Source organism: Castor canadensis, chromosome 2, assembly GCF_047511655.1.
Source record: "Castor canadensis chromosome 2, mCasCan1.hap1v2, whole genome shotgun sequence".
NCBI classification, from domain to species: Eukaryota; Metazoa; Chordata; class Mammalia; order Rodentia; family Castoridae; genus Castor; species Castor canadensis.
The window spans coordinates 85,447,645-85,467,003 of NC_133387.1; the positions used below are offsets into that span (position 1 = coordinate 85,447,645).

Sequence of the window (19,359 nt, forward strand, 5' to 3'; positions counted from 1 at the left end):
CCTTTGTTCCTATCCAGCTGCCCTGGAGCACACACCTTATCCCCCCCTGCTTATAGGACTCACACTCAGCACTCAGAGGCCTTACTGAAGTTCTAGCCCTTCTTCCTGGAGCCTGCCAGACAAAAATCACTGGTCTGCCCTCTAAGGCCACAATTTCATGGTACCAGATAACACTGGGTACCTCAGCTTGGCCAGATACTGCTCTTAGTGCTTTTATGTATCTTAACTCTAATCCTCATACCAACCTAGGAGGGAGGCATTACTTTTATACCCATTTTACAGATGGGGAGACCCGGACTCACTGAGGCAGAGCAATGTGTCAAAGGTCAAGCAGCTAGTGAGCAGAAGAGCTAGGATTTGAACCCTGGAAGTCTGGTCTCACCATCTAAGCTGTTAACCATGTAATCGTGGTTTCAACTCTTAATTCCCACTTATCCTAGAACGTTGGCTATTAGGTTGTGTGAGTTGATGTTCAGGTCTTACTCTTTTAGCCAGTGAAGCCTCCTCAATGCATATGCAGCCCTCACTGGTTGCTGAGCCATCAGGACCAAGGCTGCTAGGATCCTGGCACCCAGCCCAGCTCTTATCAGGCTCCTTCCCCTGGGTTTGATGCTAACTCTGTGTCCTCAGCTAATGGCTGGGGTCCTATTTAAAGCAAACCTCTCCCCAGTCCTTTTGCTGACTTTGTGTACCTCTATGTGGCCGTCCTGGATATAACACACTGGATCTCAAAATGGAGAGGTAGCCCAGGGTCTCCACTTACCCTCACACCGGACTGCTTGCGATCCTTCCGCCCAATTCTTTGGACTCTCTTCCGCCCTTCCCCGCCTCAGCTTCCTTCTTGAGCCCACCCAGATGATGACCATTATAATTGGTTGAACATCCCACTAAGGCAGGGGTTATCCTCCACCTCTGCACAGTGGAGCAGGTGACCATGACATGAAAGTAAGCTGATAAGTAAAATGCAATTCAAGTGGGCACTTCTTCCTAAAGGCCTGGAAAGGGAGCCCTGACCTTGGAAAGACAATCAGGAAATCCACCCTGTCCATCATGATCTCATTTTATTTTTATTTTTCTGTGATACTAGTGTTTGAATTCAGGGCTTTACACCCTATAGGCAGGTGCTCTACTGCTTAGGACACTCTACCAGTTCTTTTGCTCTGTTATTTTGGACATGAGGTCTTGATTTTTGCCCAGGCCCATTTGGACTGTACATTCTCCTATTTTACAATCTCCCCCATCACTGGGATGACAGGTAAGTGACACCACATCCAGCTATTAATTGAGATGGGGTCTTGAGAACTATTGTGTGAGCTGGCCTGAAACCAAGATCCTCCCAATCTCAGCCTCTCAATAGTTAGGATTATAGGCATAAGCCACCAATGTCGGCTCATTGTGACCTCATTTCTGTGATCATCTAATCATCTCGGACTGTGCAGGTAGGAGACAGGGCCGGCAGCAGTGTGACCCAGGGAAACGAGAAGAGAAATGACCCTGGAGACACGGTTTGGAGATAGAGGAACACAGCAAAGGAGAGAGAGAGAATAATGGAACCAGCATTGACTTTCTCCAAGACCTGGCCAAGGTGTTTCTTGAAGGTTTATCACAGGCTTCCATCAAACACAGTACGGCTGAGGGGATAAGAGAAACATATTTTCTTCTTTGGGTCGAGTGTTCATTCCTGAGGACATACTCTCAATTCAGAGTTTCCAGGTGAAGCTTTGCCAGAAATTGTGCCAATTTTGGCAACCAGACTGGGGATTTTCTAAGAATGCAGTCAGTTTCCAGCTGCTAAGTGAACATAGGCTTCAGAAGGTTGTCAGGTTGGTTCTGAACAGCTAAGAAACACACATGAATATTAACAAGTGGTATGATTTTAAATAACCAAGACAGTAAAATCATATTTGCCAAAGCAAATGGATAGTTAGAAGAATTATAAAGAAGGCCTCCTGGTGCTTACCACAGTCTGTGTTCTTACACTGACTGTATAGAAAGAGGAGGCAAAGTAAACCTATCCCATATACACCTCAGTCCAGGCCCTGTGCCTGGTCTGTATTGTGAATGGGGAGACATAGAGAAGGGAAAAAAAAAAAGTAGAAGAAGAAGAATTATAAAGAAAAAAACGTCTGCAGCCAAATGAACTTGGAAGACACAGAGAAGGAGTGGGTGTCAGTGGCTCACGCCTAATCCCAGCTACTCAGGAGACAGAGATTAGGAGGTTAGGTTCAAAGCCAGCCTGGACAGATAGTTCCAGAGTCCCTATCTTGAAAATATCCAACATAAAAAAAAAGGCTGGCAGAATGGCTCAAGTGGTAGAGTGCCTGCCTAGCAAACAAGAGGCCCTGAATTCAAACTCCAGCACCACCAAAAAGAAAATAAACAAAGACACAGAGAAGAGTGGCTTCTTCATTGCAGAGCTTCTGGGGTCCTGGCATGTGAGTGGGATCACTGGCAGTTTTTCCCTAACGTTTGGTTCACCAATCCCTCTTCTACCCCCTATTTTTTCTCATCGGGTTGTTGCATGAACTCATTTGTGTAGAACAGTGCTGATTAAACATTGCCTGGAAAGAAAATGTTCAGACCATCTGGACCCCTATGAAAAGCATGCTGTTGGAATCCCAGTGGATTCCAATACTTGCCTATTAACTGCTGAAACACTTGGATGACAAGGACCACAGGTAACTTAATCATGGATGGGTCCAGTTTGTCAAATGAACACATCCATCAATCCTAGTATCTCAGAACAAGAAGTTCCCAGTGCCTCCTATGAGATAATCTTGCCAAAAACTCCCACTGCTCATGTTCCTAGACCTAACTACCGTCTATAGGAAAAATAGGGAGAAGTGGAACACATCCAACAATTCCACTGGGATGCATTCAGCAAAATCCAAAACGAACAGGTGGGCATGGTGTTTTATACCTGTAATTCCAGCATTTAAGAGGCTGAGGCAGGAAGATCCTGAGTCTGAGACCAGACTGGCCTATGTAGTAAGTCCCTGCCTCAAAAAAACAAAATAAAAAGATCAGGCACAGTGGCTCATGCCTCTGAGCACAGGTACTCCCGAGGGAGGCGGGGATTGGGATAATGGTAATTCGAGGCCAGGAGATCCCATTTCAACAAATAAAGTTGGGTGTGGTGGCGCACACCTGTCATCTATGCTGGAGACATACAATAGCAGGATCAGGTTTAGGCTGCCTGGGTAAAATGTGAAACCATATATACAAGATAACTAAAACAAAAAGGGCTGGAGGTGTGGCTCAAATGGTAGAGTACCTGCCTAGCAAGAGTGAGGCTCTGAGTTCAAACCCTAATAATACTGAAAAAAAAAAAATCCAAAATGAGGGACATCTAAGGAACAAATAAACCATCAATTTCTTTTAACAAATAAGTGACGAGAAAAAAAAAAAGGGAGTGAATAGTGAATTTTAAAAGATCGACAAGACCTATCAACCAAAGCAATACTTGGCTTCTGATCAAATCAACTAATTATTAAAAAGCATTCATGAGACAACCAGGGAAATTTGATTACTAACCAGATTCTTATGGCATTTATGAATTTTTGTCAAAGTTTTAGGTGTGGCAGTGGTATTGCAGTAATTTAGAAAAGAAAAGCTTTTACTTTTAGAGATACATACTGACGCATCATGAGTGCAAAGCTCTGTCTAAGATTTGCCTTCAAATAATTCAGAGTAAGGAAGGGGAGGAAAAAGGAGGGAACGCAGAAGAAACGACTAGTCTGGGATTCATAGTTGCTTGGAGTTGGGTATCTAATTCTGCATTAAGTTTGAAAATGTCTATCATAAGGAAAAAATTAAATTATTGCTGAGCAGCAGAAGAATATAGAAAGAGCCTAAAGTCTTGGACATGAGGGCTTAATTTTCATATTCAAACCTCTCATAGATGTTGGGTGCTAAACTAGACCTAAACATGATAAGATCAGGAGCTTCAGTTCTGCTTTACATGTTTTAGAAAAGAAAATAACGTTCTTATAAGGCAGAATGGAGATCTTTTTTGGAATCAAGGAAATAAAATAAAAGCTAAGCTTTTTTTTTTTTTTTGGAGTACTTACTCTGTGCAAGTATGTTGTATTTTGCATGAGTTAATTTCTTGTTTAGAATTCTCTAATAATTTTCCATCCCACTAAGAGTAAAATAGAAATTCCTAGGACTGGTGTGTGGCTCAGTGGTAGAGCACTTACTTAGCACAAGGTCCTGGGTTCAATCCCCAGCACTGTGAAAACAAAACCAAACAAAAATCTCCATGGTCCATTATGACGTGGTCCATATTACCACTCTCCCTTCCTTCTTCCTTCTACACTAAGCTCCCCAGTATTCTGCAAACATAGTTGGTAGCCTCCTGCCTCAGGGGCTTTGAAATGGCTCTTTGTACTAGCTGGCATACTCTACTCTTTCCCTAAGATAACTGTGGGGCTTTCTCCCTCCTTCAAGTCAGACTTTCCTTGTCCATACCCCCTAAATAACACAGGGGAGCACACATGCCTTCCCATTTCTCCCCTTTATTCTTTACCATGTTTTATTTTTCTTTCTAGTACTTAATATCCCTTGACAAATTATTTATTGTCTGTCTCTACCACATGGGTTGCAATTGCTGTAGATCTTGGGCTTTATTTTATTCATAGAACAATGCCTGAGCCAGCACCAGTGACTCACATGCTATAATCCTAGCTCCTCGGGAGGCAGAGATCAGGAAAATAAAGTTTCGAGGCCAGCCCAGGAAACAAAAGTGAGACCCTATCTCAAAAATACCAACACAAGAAGGGTTTGGTAGAGTGGGCTCAAGTGGTACAGTTCCTGCCTAGCAAGCATGAGGCCCTGAATTCAAACCTTAATACTGCAAAGAACAATGCAGGACATGCAGTAGGTGCTTATTAAATATTTATTGAATTAATCAATTTAGCCCATACAAAAACCTATCAGGTAAGATACCCATGAACCTGTGGAAGGCTGGCATGATAGTGGCTTAGATCCTCCTGGATTGGCTAGATCTTTTTAAACTGGGCAAAGATACATGCAGAGCAGTTGACTGCCTGGCAGAGAGAGAAGCTATGCTCTCTTAGTCCATTCCAGCCTGGTGGGGAGGGAAAACTGGGGCGGGAGCTTTTCTTGAGACCTGAGCAGGGCTGGGATGACTGCTTATTCCCAGAAACAGTGAGATTCAAGGAAGGTCCAAAGGAGGGGACCTTTGTAACAGTATCTGTTAGAAATAAACTTGGAATGACACCACTAGACTGCATGTGCTCAGAATAAGAATATTGTCGAGTCAGACTCCACAGATGGTTTGAGTTCCCAAGGTAATCATTTTCAGGGGAGAGTGGATAACACACAGACGGCTTGAAGACGCTGAGTGGTGAACATCTCACTGAACAGTAAATACACGGTAGGAGACTGGGCCCTGAAAGCCACACTTGGAGAATTTCACTCCTATGGGACCAAGATGACCCCTAGAATTTCTCTCGGGATTACTGTAAAGGAATCTGAGTTTTCTCTGAAGGAACGCAGGTGGCTAAGACTGTCCTCTGGAAGCTCAGGTTGGGTTACTGGCCCCACTCAGGATATGCAACACGCTTGCCTTATCAGGAAAAGGGCTACTAGTGACACAGATGAGGCACCAGCATGGGCCTGAGGGCTGATATCTGACATGCTAGGCTTTGTGTGTTCTGCTTCAACCCTAAAACCTCAGCAGAATGGAGTTGCCGCACATAGAAGTGGTGAACTTACAAGCTTCAAAAGCTGCACGGTTGAAATCATGGCACTGTGAGAAAGGACTTGTGTCTCACCTGCTGACTTCTGAAAAAGCCGTACAAGAGAAAAACTTGATGTTAATGATCTGAGTGCTTAAATCAACTAAGTGATTCTTGCTAGGTGTGGTGATACATGGCTATAATTCCAGCTATTTGGGAGGTGGAGGTAGGAAGATCAAGGTTCAAGTCTGGCCCAGGGAAAAGTTAGTGAGACCCTAACTTGAAAGCAAAAGGACTGGGACTGTGGCTCAAGTGGCAGAGCGCTTGTCTAGCAGGCATGAGGCCCTGGGTTCAATCCCAAGTACCGAAAATAAATAAATAAATAAATAACCCTAGGTGATACTGTTGATTAAAAGCTTCCTATGGGAAATACTGAGTAAAGTAAACAATCTTTAATTTATTCTTTAATTCAAAAATGAAATGCATTCCTGTACTCCCAGTTTTTTACAGTAAATGATCTTTTTACATATGCCAGCTCTGATCTGCAATCCACCTTGCTGGATTCCAAATACTCATCTCTCCATTGTGAAAGGATTTCCTGGCAGGCCCTCAAAGACAAGGAAGGACAGATGGCACTCCATTGGGGATGCTCCCAGCAATTTGTTTTAACAAATATTGACACTTTTATAGAAAACAGATTTAGATTCTCTTTCTTTCTAATGCATCCTGGTGGACCTGCAGGTTTGAAGAGATGTGCGTCAGGAGAGTTAGGAAAATGTACTTAGCACTGAATTATAAGAAGACATCACAGTGAGGACAGCAATGTTCATAGTTAACTGGTGCTCGTAAGTCACAAAGTAGTAAGTAATACTGAGATACTGTGACCCCAATGCACTGTCAAACAGAAACTAGGCAGGAGAGAATGTGAGAGGAGAGAAGAAAAATGCTCTCCAAAAAAAAAAAAAATTCAAAGTACTATATGAAAAAAAATGTTAAAAGATCCTTTCAGATGTAGATACCAGTAACAGCAAGGTTATATTAGTTTTACTCAGAAAACCAGGGAATATTTACCATAATTCAAAATTAGGATATATTGTTTGTGAAAAGAAACAACATGTTGTTTTAAAAAGTGAGAGTCACTGTACCTGGTCCTTTCTGGACAGCAACTGGCAAAAACTATCCCTCCAAAAGTTCCATTCTTTGACTCAGAAATTTTGGAAAATTTACACTATATAATCTGATATGTGCCCAGATATATGGGCAAGAGGAATTTATCACACAGAGTTTGCTTATAAAAGTGAAAATTTGATAATAACCTACACATTTATCAGTAGTAAATTGTTTTCCTAAATCAAGATTCATACATATTATGGGATACTCTGCAGCCTATAATGATGGCAATGTGGAACTATATTTGCTTATAAGGAAGATGGACTCAATATAAGAGGCTTTTTTTTTTTAGGGCCTGCAGAGTAACTCAAGTGGTAAGAGAGCCTGCCTAGTAAGCATGAGGCCCTGAGTTCAAATCCCAGTGCTGCTAAAAAGAGGTTTTTTTAAAAAAATTACAAAACCCAGTCTGTTACAAAAGCAAATTACTATATTTTTATAAAAAGTATAAATTTTATAAATTATTATAAAATTATTTTTAGAAAATGACATAGTACATTCTTATGTCTATATTACATAGAAAAACATTATCTATGGGTGATATTAATTCTTGCCTCCTTTTTGCAGAGTCTGTTACATACAATGCACATATCATTTATAAACAGGAGGAAAACTATTTCTCATTTGTGAAAGTAAGTCACAGGCACATTTAATCAACTTCTCTAATAAAAGCCTGAGGTGGTATCTTACTAGGGCCTTACTACAAGTGGGAGAACAAAGAGTTAAGAATGGGTGCAGAAGAGCCTGGAAAGTAAGACAGGGATAAAGAAAATGAGTCTGGGAGACTCCTCAGACAAGCCACCACCCACCTGAGCAGACTCCTGCTTAATTAACACTTCCATTACCAAAATTAGTTACTGTGTGTGTGTGTGTGTGTGTGTGTGTGTGTGTGTGTGTGTGTGTGTATGATGACACCTAAACCTTACTTGTTGTAAATTCCATCTAAGCAATATAGTATTCTAACTGTAGCCACTACGCTGTACATTAGAGCCCTAGAACTTGCTAATCTTCTAACAAAGTCTGAACCCCTTGGCCAAAGCCCCTCACCCGCCCTCCAATCCTCAGCCAACACCACTCTGCTCTGCATGTAGGAGTTTTATTTGTTGTTTAGAAGCCACACACTAATGAGATCATACGTTCTTTGTCTTCTATGTGTGGCTTATTTCATTTAGCATAATGCTTTCCAGACTTATCCATGTCATTGCAAATGACAGAATTTTTTTCTCTTTTTATGGTTCAATAATATTCCATGAGAAAATGTTCTTATACGACAAGAACAAAACTAAAATGGAAGGAAAACAAAACATATCTGCATTACTTTCCCAGGGATGCCATAACAAATGATCACAAACCTTGTAGCCTAAGACAATATAAATGGATTCTCTCATAGTTGCAGAGACCAGAATTCTGAAATTAAGGTGCTTCAGGGCCATGCTCCCTCTGAAAGCACCAGTGAAGGATTCTCCTTGCCTCTTCTAGTTTCTGGTGGCTCTGGCATCCCTTGACTTGTGGCAGCACCACACCAGTATCTGCTCCCATCTCTACATCAACTTTTTCTCTGTGTTTTTTTTTTTGGGGGGGGGAGGGGAGTAGGATAGTGCTGGGGATCAAACCCAGGGCCCTGTACATGCTAGACAAGTGCTATGCCACTGAGCTCACCCCCAGCCCTTTCTCTGTGTTTATGTGTCCTTTTTCACCTCTTAGAAGGTGCTTTCATTGGGTTCCAGGCCCACTCTAATCCAGTATGATCAGTTCTTTACCCTTAGTTACATCTGCAAGATCTTATTTCCAAGTAAGCTCACATCCTGAAGTTTTGGTGAATGTGAATTTTAGAGGGACACTATTCAACCCACCACAATACCACAGATACACTCACTCAACAAAGTAAAACTATAACTAGTATTTGCTATTATAGAAGGTAGGTAGGAGGCAGGCAGAGGTTGGAGGGAGACTGTCTCACTGAAGAGCTATCAAAGGTAGCCTACTTCCTTAATACCTGGTGACAATTTATCCTCAAGGATTTTTAACTATCCAAGAACAACAAACTTTTTATTCTCTGAGCAAATGACTAGTCAAGTGCCATAAAGGTAGTTCCAGAACTAATCAGCTTATTTCAAGGCACATAAAAGCAAAATAAGAAAAATTAAGCAAAATAAATACACAAAAATATAGGCATTAATAAGTAAAAGAAAGTCACTCAAGCACTGAGGGCTTGAAACTCACCAAACACCACAGGTTCACAGAAGAAATTATCCAAATGGTCAGGAATCCAGTCCTTTCAAGGTGACACTCTGTTAGTGCCAGAATGCCACCCAAAGAAATGTGGGTTCAGACAGAGCCTCTGGTGGGAGACGCTATTTCAGAGTGAATGTTTGCAAAGGTAGAGTCACACAAGATGTGTCCAATGGCAGTCTGAAGGGATTGGTATTTACAGTCCCAGGAGGTGTATTAGCTCAGTTTCAAGAGGCCAGTTTTGGAGGGAAAAGTCTGGGACACTAACCATCTTATTTGCATATCAGTGTGCAGTTCTCAGGCTAACTGTCAGCCAGCCACTTGTGTTGCCAGCTCAAAATGGAGTTAGTTAGTACTGTCAAAGCATAGTCATATCAATCATAATTAAAATGCCAGTTACTTAGATTCACAAGAACCATAACACAGCAGACACACACACAACAGAGACTCAGAAATGGACCTAGCTGGCTGAGGAACCGGCCTTCTGGTCCACTCTTGCTGTTTGGCATCCCAAGAGCTGCTACCAAAAATAAGGTGGAAGATTCCAGAGAAGGATGATAGAATCCTTCATCTATGATAGGAGTTAGGGAAAACCAACAAGCACAAAGAAGCAGTTGAAAAGGAATTGGCTAATGATGTGAGTTAGCAAAGAGAACATTACAACTAAAACCAAACTATAAATGTGCTTGAGGGAGATGATTCAACAAATGAGAGAATTCAGGTGTGAAGTGATGGTCAGTTCAGATAATAACAACCCATTGGGGCTGGAGGAGCTACCCAAGTGGTAGAGTGCCTGCCTAGCAAGCCTGAGGCTCTGACTTCAAGCACCAGGACAGCAAAAGGCAAAAACAAGAAAAATCAACTGTATTGACTAATGACCAGGGTCATTGGCCTCAAAAACTGAAATTTCTTCTAGCAATAAACCAACCTCTGCAAACAGTGCTGCTATTAACTCCCAATGAAGAGTGCTTGAGTTTCCTCATGTGAATGATCAGTGACTTTGCCCATGACTCAATTTATTCCCATGTTACCCCCAGCTAACTATGAAGTTAGGGCATGCAGTTCCACCTTCATAGTGTCATCAGGCCAGGCCTAGAAATATCAAAGTTGGTTGCATGGTGGGCCTAAGTCTGCCTGAAACCAGGATGAAAAGATAGTTGGCTTTCTTTGCCACATGTGCAGAGCCACTGTTCCTTGGGTTTTTGTTGTTGTTGTTTGGTAGATTTTCCTCTTTCAAAAGCTACAGGAAACAAAGAGCCGGTAGCTCACGCTTATAATCCTAGCTACTCAGGAAGCAGAGATCAGGAGGATCATGGTTCAAAGCCATCCTGGGCAAATAGTTCTGTGACACCCTGTCTCGAAAAACCCTTCACAAAAATAGGGCTGGTGCAGCTGCTCAAGGTGAAGGTCCTGAGTTCAAGCTCCAAAACTATGGGAAGAATGCACTGGCTGCTGAAGGACATGCCCTCACAGAGGAGGGGGATGAATAATGAAAAAAGAAGCAAAACTGTGGGTTTGAATTCTGACTCTACCCTTTACTGAGGGCAAGTCTTTGGACAGAGGCTGGCATGACTTTGAGCTCAGGGTCTTCATATAGACAACAGAAAATGGAAGTAACCCCTGCCTCAGAGAGCTGCCCTGAGGAGCAAATGGGATGATGACACATGAGGAGGGCCCAGCACAGAGTGTGGTGGCTTCTACCATGAATGCTGTGTGAGCTCGTGGATGGTGACCACGATCAGACTAACATCCAAAGCAACCTCAGAGTCAGACTAATTAGACTATGAACTAATTGGAGAAAAAGTATGCACTCTTCCTCTTCATTCAGTATCAATTGGTTCGTCATCCCTAAGATAGGTACTCAATAGGAAATTAGGTCATTCATAGGCCTCTTGTCTTTTGTAGAAGCCTTTGGCGAAATATCTCAATGATTGCAGTCATTTCAATTCTAGCAAGGATTGCCTGTTTTGGACCCAGATATTCCTAATTCCTTCTATGTAGCCTGGCTTATATATTAATTTGTGTCTCAGATATAGACTGTTTTTGCTTAATCCTGAGATTTTTACCACAAAATTTAAACTTCCTGGGCTAATGTTAACAGAAACTTTCTAAAAGAAGGATGTCAAAGTTTTGACCTGTTTCTTTCTTGTTGATTTTGGATGCTGTGATATTGTGACATAATGAGAACTACGTATTTGATCTTCATCCCTGGCTCCTGGACAGAACTCCTAAAATCTTTAAAACTTTTTAAGTGATGACAGGAGCATCTTTTGTTGTAATAGTTGGTTTTTTAATCCCTGATTTCGGTCTGAAATGATAAAGGTGAAAGGAATACCTTTTGTTATCTAAAGGATAATTACACCTGCATTTATGTTCATGAGGGAACTTTTGGAAGGACCCTAAGGCTGAGGGAGGTGACTGTCAGGAGAACTGACCCTGTGATTCAAGGGGGCGAACTTTCAGCTTTATACTACTTTCCTATTTCCTCACCCCCAACTTCTGGGGAGGAGAATGGGAATTGAGATTGTATTGAATCACCAATACCTAAAGATGTGATCAGTCACACCTACATGATGAAGCTGTCTTAGCACATCAAAAGGATAGGGCTGGAGAGTTTCTTGCCACTGGGGACTGGTGGTGGAGGTGGGGTGCTCCAGAAGAGGAAATGAAGCTCTACCCTCCCCCATACCTTGACCTATGCTTCTTTCCACTTATTTATTGTAATAAACTGGAAAGCACGAATAGATGTTTCCCTGAATTTTCCTTAGCCACTCTAGCATATTATAGAACCTGAGGAGTGTGTCATGGGAACCCCCAATTTTAGACCATCAGTCAAAGTTTAGGAGGTACAGATTTGAGTTTAACCTATGAGGTGTTAGATACCTAACAGGTACTTACAAACTGCTTTTGCTAAAAAGCACTAACTCCTTACTTGGGCCCAGGAGTTAATAAAAGAAGCACTATGAAAATCTTACCATTCCTGCCTCCGTTTTATATCTATTTCTGCTCTGAGCAGTCACCTTGGAATCCAGAAAGAACAGGACTGATCGATGCATCTTGTGACAAGTTGAAACTGCCCTCCACCCCCATCCCCAAACCAGCCACCAATGACTTTCTTATCTCGACCAGGCTCCACTTGACCAATTCTGAGATGATGAACAACTCTGGTCATGGGATCACACCTGTAACTGTTTAACAGTTACGCACACCTCTCACCCTCTGCCCCAATTCTTTCTTCAATTAAACCTAAAGCTCCCATGTGTACCCCCAAAGATGAGCTAAAATCCTTCTTTTGCCTCTTTCCATGAACATAATAAATGACCTATCTTTACCCTTCACCACTTCCCGTCTTTATTTGGTGTTGGGGCAAGTGGACAAACTTGACATGTGGAACACCTGGAGTTAGACCTCTGGCCTAGAACTCCAGTTACAGATGGTATCAGAATTGAATTGTACAACACCAGGACCATGTGCCCCTTGGAACTGGAGAATTGCTTGGTGTAGAAACCCTACACATTAGTAGTCAGAAGGACTGGATGAGAGTATAGAGAGGGAAAAAAAGTTTTCCTACTTAGATGGTTACAAGAAATTACTATGGTGTACTCACGTCCCACCAGTTAGAGGTGGCTACATTTTAATGGTGACTATCTTTCCACCAAGTCTTAATTTTACATTTAGAGGATTAAGTAATATAATTACATCTAGGAATCAGAATGGATGATGTAATGTTATTTCACAGTAATAAATTGCTCATTGAATTTATCACTAACTGTACAACATAAGTGCAGGAGCATTTTTAGTTTTTCCTTCAGTTTGCTTAACATTCACCTCTGACACATGGCTTATTAGGTATCCATAGCTGTGTAACAAATTAACCCCCAAAATGCAGCAATTTGAAGCATCATTTATTATGTTAGCTTCCTTTCTGGATCAGGAGTCCTTGCGCAGCATGGAAAGGTCCTCTGCCTCAGGGTGATAGGCAAGGCTGCAATCAGGGAGTCTGCCAGGGCCACAGTCATCTCAAGCCTCAGTTGGGGGACAGATAGGCTTCCAGGTTCATACACTGGCTTTTGGTGGGCTGGCTGCTGGGTACAGACACCAGGGCTTTGCTACTTGAGCCTCAGTGTAGGCCACTCACTCATAAATTGGCAGCCTCCTCCTACTGAAGTGAGGGCTCTGAGAGGGAATGAGTGAGAGGAGGAAAGAGGTTATTAGCAAGACAAAAGTCTTTTGGCTTTGAATCTTGGAAGTGATGCTCCATCATTTTTGCCATATTGTTTGTTAGAAGCAAGTCACCAGGTGCACTCCACATGCAAGGGAAGCAAATCACTGGAAGTCAGCTTAGAAATTGCTGACTTCACAATGATAACATTGAAGGGAGCACTCCTCAAACTAAAACGAATGAAGAACCAACTTTTCCAATTGGTTGTCGGTCAGTACTTTCATAAAAAAGAATAGAAATTCACCCCTAAAAATAATGTAAGATAAAGGCATTAAAAAAGCAACCCCGTGGATCATGCATTGGATGTCACAGTGATGGCAAATTGCTATAAAATTTCTAAACACTCACTCCTACTTTCTATATTCACATCTGTGCATTCAACCAACCATGGATCAAACATATTTCAAAAAAAGGTTTTCTGTACTGAACTTGTACAGATTTTTTTCCTTGTCATTAGTTCCTAAACGATAAGGTATAATAACTATCAACATTTATTTACATTGTATTAAGTATTATAAGTAATCTAGAGATGACTTAAAGTATACAGGCGGGTATGCACAGGTTATATACAAAGCTACATCATTTTATATAAGGGTCTTCAGCATCTTCAGAGTTAGGTATTCAAGGGAGATCCTGCAACCTGTTACCTGCTCTGCAGTTAACAAGGGTCAACTATACTTACCTCATCTGGAGCAGGTCATCCTTTGAGTAGCACTGATTTAAGGACTTTATAAGTACAAAGCTTTTTTTTTTTTTTTTGTGGTATTGGGGCTTGAACTCAGGGCCTGAACCTTGAGCCACTCTACCAGCCCTATTTTTTTTTTAAAGGGTTTTTTTGAGATAGGGTCTCACGAACTATTTGTCCAGGCTGGCTTCGAGCTGTGATCCTCCTGATCTCTGCCTCCTGTGTAGCTAGGATTACAGGCATGCCAGGCAACTTTCCAAACCCTTTTATAAGACAATGGTCTAGACTTATCAATTGACTATATCTGGATGGAGTGATTCCATAAATAAATCTAAATAGAAGTCTTTCCTTACAATTTTACTCCACTGTCTGCTCTCCTAGAAGTGGGACCTTTAGTTATTCAAATCAAGAGTATACAAGACTGATAGAGTCTCAAGTTTAATATTTAACTGTAAAATCTTTTTGTGCCCCATTTCCACAAGTATGGAAACTGAAGAGGTAATTTGCTTTGAAGTAAGCGTCTGATAGATATCACAATTTGCATTTTAAAAGTCAGCCCACTCCCCCACTAATGTGAGGAGGGAAGTTCGAATGCTCTTCCTGTTCTTAGTCTATTCAGAGCCCTCAAAACACATCTGAACGGGCTGGAGGTGTGGCTCAAGCTGTATAGTATCTGCCTTGCAAGGGTGAAGCCCTGAGTTTAAACCCCAGTCCCACAAAGCGCACGCGCATACACAACATACACATACCCCTGAAGTATAACCTCCTCAATTCAACTAAAAAGTTTTTTTAAAAGAAGCTTTCTTTTTTAGCATCAGCTGTGGGCAAGATTCTGGAAGGTACCAATTTGAAGAAGTGGCCACATCTGCCCTCACTTGGTTTATAGCACTTCCTATATAAACTCTGAATCATTTACATTTCCATATTTTGGAATTTAAGTACATTCTTTGTCTTGTTTCTAAATGTCTAACAAGTTTATATCTACTGTCCATAATAAGCCATAAAGTGACTGAACAAAAGTTCTCCATTTCATGTCTTTCACAGCCTCCAGCACAGTGTCAAGCAATTAGCAGGTCCTCAGGAAAACCCTGAATATGCCAGACATTTGCTGAGACAAGACCAGAATCCACTGCTCAGGGACTTCTGTCCCAAATCTTGCTAACTGGGTTGGTAAACACCTCACTTCAGCCTCTTCACCACCCTCTACCCATACTCCAAAGCTTAAAACTGAAGCAACTTTAAGAAGTCTGTTGTGGTGCAAGCCTGTAATTCCAGTCCTCTGGAGGCTGAGACAGGAGGCCCATGAGTTTGAAGACAGCATGAACCACATTAGACTTCATCTCAAAAAACCAAGGACCAGGGATATAGCTCAGAGGTAGGGCACTTGTCTACCATACCCAAGGCCATAGGTTTCATTGCCTAGCACCACGGGGGAAAAAAGTCTGTTTCTGTTCCTCTGCTCTCCACTCCCGCCCCCCACACATGGACAGATAAATCTCTTATCACACCATCCCCAGGAGACAGAAAACAGGGTGGAAGAAGGGGGCACTTAAAACGAGTCTTGCTCAACTTCTTACCCAACTGCCAACCCTCAGTTGGACACCCTCCTCCCCACCAAGGAAGGGAGTAAGGTAGGTACGTTTGTAAGGTAGGTACAAAGGTGAGCCAAACAGGTTCCTTGCCCTCAAGAACTTACAATAGACAGATCAGACCAACCCTCAGCTACTGTAAAATACAAAGTAGAACTGGCCAAGCGTTGCGATGTTAGCAGATGGAGAAAGCGCTGTGAGAGAAGAGATGGAGGAGAGATTAGTTCCAACTGGTGAATATTCAGAGGATGTAGCTTTGGGGCTAAGCCTTGCAGGATGAGTAAGACAGGTCTCCCTATCTATCCAGTGCTGTGATTGGTGGTTTGCAAGCATTCGCTGAAACTCACAAGAGGTACTGCTATTAGGCTCGTATTTACACTGAGGAAATGAGGTGCAGAGAGGACCATTTGTCTTAGGTCGAGCCCAGGAAGTAGTGGAGGCGGGATTTGAACACATACAGGTACCTGTAGAGCTGGTGCTCTTAGCCAATACTTCAGGAGCAAAAGATACCACGAGGGAAGACCTGTCAACTGGCAGAGCACGTCCAGGCAATAGTGGCGGCCTTTCTCTCCCTCTCTCTCTAATACTGTTCGAACGCAATGGCGGCTTGGAATTTATGTCAAACTCCCGGACTTTATGTGTATTTCATCTGACCTCACCACATTCCCATTTAACAGGTGCCATTAGCCCATTTTACCGGTAAGGGACCGCGGGTTAAGTAACTCATCCAAGGTCACACAACTGGCTTAAAATAAGCTAGAATCCGAATCCCGGGCCAGCCTCTTGAGCCTACTCTTATCTTCTGTCAGTCAAGAGTTCTCACCAGGGTGAAAGCTCTTTACAAGCCATCAGGTGCCACCAAGCCGTGCAGTTACACATCCTGCTCACCCCTCCCTCCTTTTGCTCTCCCCCTCGCCTCCCTCCCTCCCTCCACTGGAGCTTTCAGTTAGGATGGCCCAGCTCAAAGCCGCGGGGCTGCCACGGCCCCAGGGTGCTCAGGACTTCTGTTCCCAGGAAGCTTTGCGTCCCTCATAAAGAACCCAGGCATCGGGATCCCCGCCGCACTGCCCTTCCCATCCCGAGGGCGCGGGCCCAGGGCGGCCGTGGGCGTGTGCCCCGCGGGGACGCCCGCAGCGCGGGGCGGGGCCTGGCCGCGGCGCGGGGCTTCGGGACTGACGGGCGGGCTCGGCGCGCAGGTGGCTCCTCCTCCGCCTCTCCTGATCCTGGGCCGCGCCAGGCACGGTGCCTGCTGCCCTGGGAGCGTCTTTGTGCCCAGCTCGGGGAAGCCTGCGACGTCCGCTTCCCCGCCGGGGTCCATTGTTGTGCTTCCCGACAGGTGACCGCGGCTGCAACGCGGGGACCCACGGGCGCCGGCTGGGGCGTCTCCCGGCGCGGGGTGGGAGATGAAGCTTCTGAAGCCGTGGTGGTCGGCGGGTGGCGGCCTCCTGCACCTCACCTTCCTGCTGAGCTTGGCGGGGCTCCGCGTGGATCTGGACCTCTACCTGCTGTTGTCGCCGCCCGCCCCGCTCCGAGATGAGCTGCTCCTGGGCTGCCCGCCCCGCCCCGCCTACGCGCTCAGCCCCTTCCCCGCTTCGGGGGGCTGGGGGCGCGCCGGCCAGCTGCACCCCAAGGGCGAGGAGCCGGACCCCACGGCGCAGCTTGAGAGCCACCTGCTCCGCGAGGTGCGCGCGCTCGGAGTCCCCTTCATCCCCCGCACCCGAGTGGATGCGTGGCTGGTGCACAGCGTGGCCGCTGGGGACGCGGACCGTGGGCTGGTCGGCGCCAGTGTGGACGGCGGCAGCCAAACGGCGCCCGGTGGCGGCGGGGACCCTCGAGGGGCTCGCGGTAGCCCTTTGGCCGGCGCCGAGGAGGAGGAGGAGGCAGCGGCGGAACCGACGGCGCAGGTGCCGGACGCGGGCGGACGCGCGAGCCAGGTAACCTGAGAGCGGGACGCGACCGAGTGCGGCGTCTGCGCTGCCCGGGGCGCCCGGGGTGGGGGGCTGGCCAGGAGCCCTCGAGGCTTGTGACGTACCAAGCCCCTAGATGGCTGTGGGCTCCCGGGCGGCTCTGCTCCTTTTTGTGGATCTGAATGAAGGCTGGTAAGTGCTTATTTTATGGGGTTTGGGTTTTAAAGAAAGAAATGGGTGGTATCACCGGCTTGGGTGTAGAGAACAACCCCCCTTGTGATTGATGGCTATCTAGGATAGCTCGGGGGTAGGGAGAGGAGAAGGGATGGTGTTGGTTTTCTGACCCACTCCCCTGGTTCGGTACCTCGCGTGCGCTGAGATGTCTTTCTCCCCAACCTGTGCGGGACTGGAGGATACCCAGGCGGCCTTGGCCTCTGAGCGGATCACGTCTTTTAAGAACCGTGCGCCCAGCTAACAACTCAGTGGCCTTCGTCCTGAGTTTAACCCAGTTGTAGGCACTTTGTACTGCTTCCCCGGAATAAGGAGCCATGTCAATATCCACACGGAGGCCAGCCGGCAGTCATTCCTCTTCGAACTTGTGTAACCTCTTATTAGCATACAGAAAACAGAGACCTTGACAGTCGCCTGTAACCAACAAATTCTCTTTGGTTTAGGGGCGCAACCCCTTCTGTGGTTTAACTGGATACAGTTCACGGCGATCTGTGGATTGAAGTAGCCATTGTCCCTCAACACAAGACCCCCTTATCTAAAGTTCCTGCCTTTGGCTTTTACAATTCCTTCTTGGCTCAGATCCTGGCGTTAACAGCTGGCATGGATCAACAAGTTCCTGGGATGTTGCTTTTGCGAAGGGCGGTCTTATGCAAAATGGGAATTGGGGCAAAACTAGTTTGTTTGCAGCTCTTTAGAATCACACTGTTTGTGTGGGCAGTTGTCGGACGGGCTTCTCCACCCTTTCCTGCAGGGTCATTGTGTGAAGTGCGGGTGATTCACTGTTATGCTTATCTGATGCCTTCCTCCTCCTGGGGACCGGAACTAAGGGTGTGGGGGTTAGGGACAGCCTCTGTGGGCGCCTGTCCAGAACAAATGGGAGGCAACACCTCCCCCTCCCACCCACCTCCCACACACTCAGGCCATTTGTACCCTAGGGGTCTGTCTCACCTGAGGAGGAGGGGTACCTGCTGCTCTGGTACCTTTCCTGGCTCTATAACATACCAGGTTGAAACCCCAGTGGAGTGCTATCCCCTTTACAAAGTGTACCCGGACCTGGAAGGAGGGAAGGCTGTTCACACCCAGGACTTGCCTCTCAGCATCACCTGGTTGATACTGTTGAGACTGGCCGGACTGCATTTGGAGGCAACTCTGGGAGTCTGGGTCCAGCCAGACCACCCTGGAGGCCTGGAGTCCCCTTCCTGGAGAAGAGAGGAAAGTTCCCCTAGAGCCTTTCTCCCCGTGGTACCTGCGAGGGCTGAGCTGGCATGTGTACAGCTGCTGGACTGCAGTGGATGCCGGGTGACTTGGTTCTCTTCAGTCTGGCAGTGATTAGCTGGAGCTCCTCTGAGCTTTCACAGCCAAGTTACCTTTGCTGGTAATGACTTCTAGAACACAGGCCAGGCATCTCATATCTCATATCCGTACTTGAGGAAAATAGAAGCCCAGTGAGGTTGAGAGAGGTAGCAGAAGTGGAATTAGAACCTGAGTCTCCCTTTTCCTACACTGGTATGTTAATTAAGCAATTTGCACTGTAGTCAGGCTCTTTAGACAACTATGCATCTGTGGTGGGGTCACTCAGTCCCCCATTTAGCCTGTCTCCAGAGCCCAAAGCAGCTCTCTGGTA

At 45.0% G+C, this 19,359-nt stretch overlaps 1 protein-coding gene and 1 non-coding gene across 2 annotated transcripts in view; both read left to right on the plus strand.

The window, feature by feature from the left end:
- Nucleotides 1-1,943: 1,943 nt before the first annotated feature.
- LOC141421125 (small nucleolar RNA SNORA51) lies at nucleotides 1,944-2,075 on the plus strand. Its single transcript, XR_012445799.1, has one exon. It is a non-coding gene; the product is annotated as a small nucleolar RNA SNORA51 (small nucleolar RNA).
- Nucleotides 2,076-16,803: 14,728 nt separating this feature from the next.
- Nucleotides 16,804-19,359, plus strand: part of Nfe2l3 (NFE2 like bZIP transcription factor 3) — a 30,331-nt gene continuing 27,775 nt past the window's right edge. The window contains exon 1 of the mRNA XM_020182428.2: nucleotides 16,804-17,531. Coding sequence (XP_020038017.2) covers nucleotides 17,001-17,531 — 531 coding nt within the window. The 5' untranslated portion in view covers nucleotides 16,804-17,000. The remainder of the gene's footprint in view (nucleotides 17,532-19,359) is intronic.